This window comes from Limulus polyphemus, unplaced genomic scaffold (assembly GCF_000517525.1).
Source record: "Limulus polyphemus unplaced genomic scaffold, Limulus_polyphemus-2.1.2 Scaffold14462, whole genome shotgun sequence".
In the NCBI taxonomy this organism is placed as follows: domain Eukaryota; kingdom Metazoa; phylum Arthropoda; class Merostomata; order Xiphosura; family Limulidae; genus Limulus; species Limulus polyphemus.
This window is the reverse complement of record NW_013680072.1, coordinates 3,885-5,437: the sequence shown is the minus strand read 5'-3', so window position 1 is coordinate 5,437 and position 1,553 is coordinate 3,885. Positions and strand designations below refer to the sequence as shown.

Below are 1,553 nucleotides of genomic sequence, written 5' to 3'. Positions count from 1 at the left end.
TGACTGGATTTTACCAAGTGATATGTTTAGTTACTGGAGTTTACCAAGTGATATGTTTACTGTGACTGGAGTTTACCAAGTGATATGTTTACCGTGACTGGATTTTACCAAGTGATATGTTTAGTTACTGGAGTTTACCAAGTGATATGTTTACTGTGACTGGAGTTTACCAAGTGATATGTTGACTGTGACTGGAGTGTTTACCAAGTGATATGTTGACTGTGACTAGAGGTTACCAAGTGATATGTTTACTGTAACTGGAGTTTACCAAGTGATATGTTGACTGTGACTGGAGTTTACCAAGTGATATGTTGACTGTGACTGGAGTTTACCAAGTGATATGTTTACTGTGACTGGAGTGTTTACCAAGTGATATGTTTACTGTGACTGGAGTTCACCAAGTGATATGTTGACTGTGACTGGGGTGTTTACCAAGTGATATGTTGACTGTGACTGAAGTTTACCAAGTGATATGTTTAGTGTGATTGGAACTTACCAAGTGATATGTTTACTGTGACTGGAGTTTACCAAGTGATATGTTTAGTGTGATTGGAACTTACCAAGTGATATGTTTACTGTGACTGGAGTTTACCAAGTGATATGTTTACTGTGACTGGAGTTTACCAAGTGATATGTTTACTGTGACTGGAGTTTACCAAGTGATATGTTTACTGTAACTGGAGTGTTTACCAAGTGATATGTTTACTGTGACTGGAGTGTTTACCAAGTGATATGTTTACTGTGACTGGAGTGTTTACCAAGTGATATGTTTACTGTGACTGGAGTGTTTACCAAGTGATATGTTTACTGTGAATGTACTATTTAACGAGTGACATGTTTACTCTAACTGGACTGTTTACCAAGCGACATCATATTTACTGTGAATGACTAAGTAATAACATGACGAAGATATTGACCAAAATGTTATTAGTTAATTTATTCTACATTTGATTTGATTTCAAATAACAAACAACTTTCTTGATCTGCTAGGCTGCGGATGTAATGAATACGGATCGGTTCGTGACGACTGTGAACAGACAACGGGAAGGTGTGTTTGTAAACCTAACGTTGATGGGATGAAGTGTGATCGTTGTGCTAGAGGAAAGGTTTTGGAACCACAGGGTTGTGTTGACGGTAAGTTACCCGCTTATAAAATGTAAGTTACTATTTCTAACAAACACTCTTGGTCCATCCGAGGTTACTTGTGCAATGCTAGGAATAATGAAAATTTTGTCGTGCACGTTCATCGTCGCAGATTGCTAAGCCTAGTTTCAGATTAATAAAAATGTTGTCGTGCAGGTTCATCGTCGCAGAATACTAAGCCTAGTTTTTAGATTAATGAAAATTTTGTCATGCACGTTCATCGTCGCAGATTACTAAGCCTAGTTTTTAGATTAATGAAAATTTTGTCGTGCACGTTCATCGTTGCAGATTACTAAGCCTAGTTTTAGATTAATGAAAATTTTGTCGTGCACGTTCATCGTCGCAGATTACTAAGCCTAGTTTTAGATTAATGAAAATTTTGTCGTGCACGTTCATCGTCGCAAATTAGT

General features: G+C 37.3%; 1 protein-coding gene across 1 annotated transcript in view; it reads left to right on the top strand.

Moving 5' to 3' along the window:
* The window catches only part of LOC106477351 (agrin-like), a 7,473-nt gene that overhangs the window by 2,059 nt on the left and 3,861 nt on the right, over positions 1–1,553 (top strand). The window contains exon 2 of the mRNA XM_013937932.2: positions 991–1,134. Within this exon, the coding sequence (XP_013793386.2) occupies positions 1,077–1,134 (58 nt within the window). The 5' untranslated portion in view covers positions 991–1,076. The remainder of the gene's footprint in view (positions 1–990; positions 1,135–1,553) is intronic.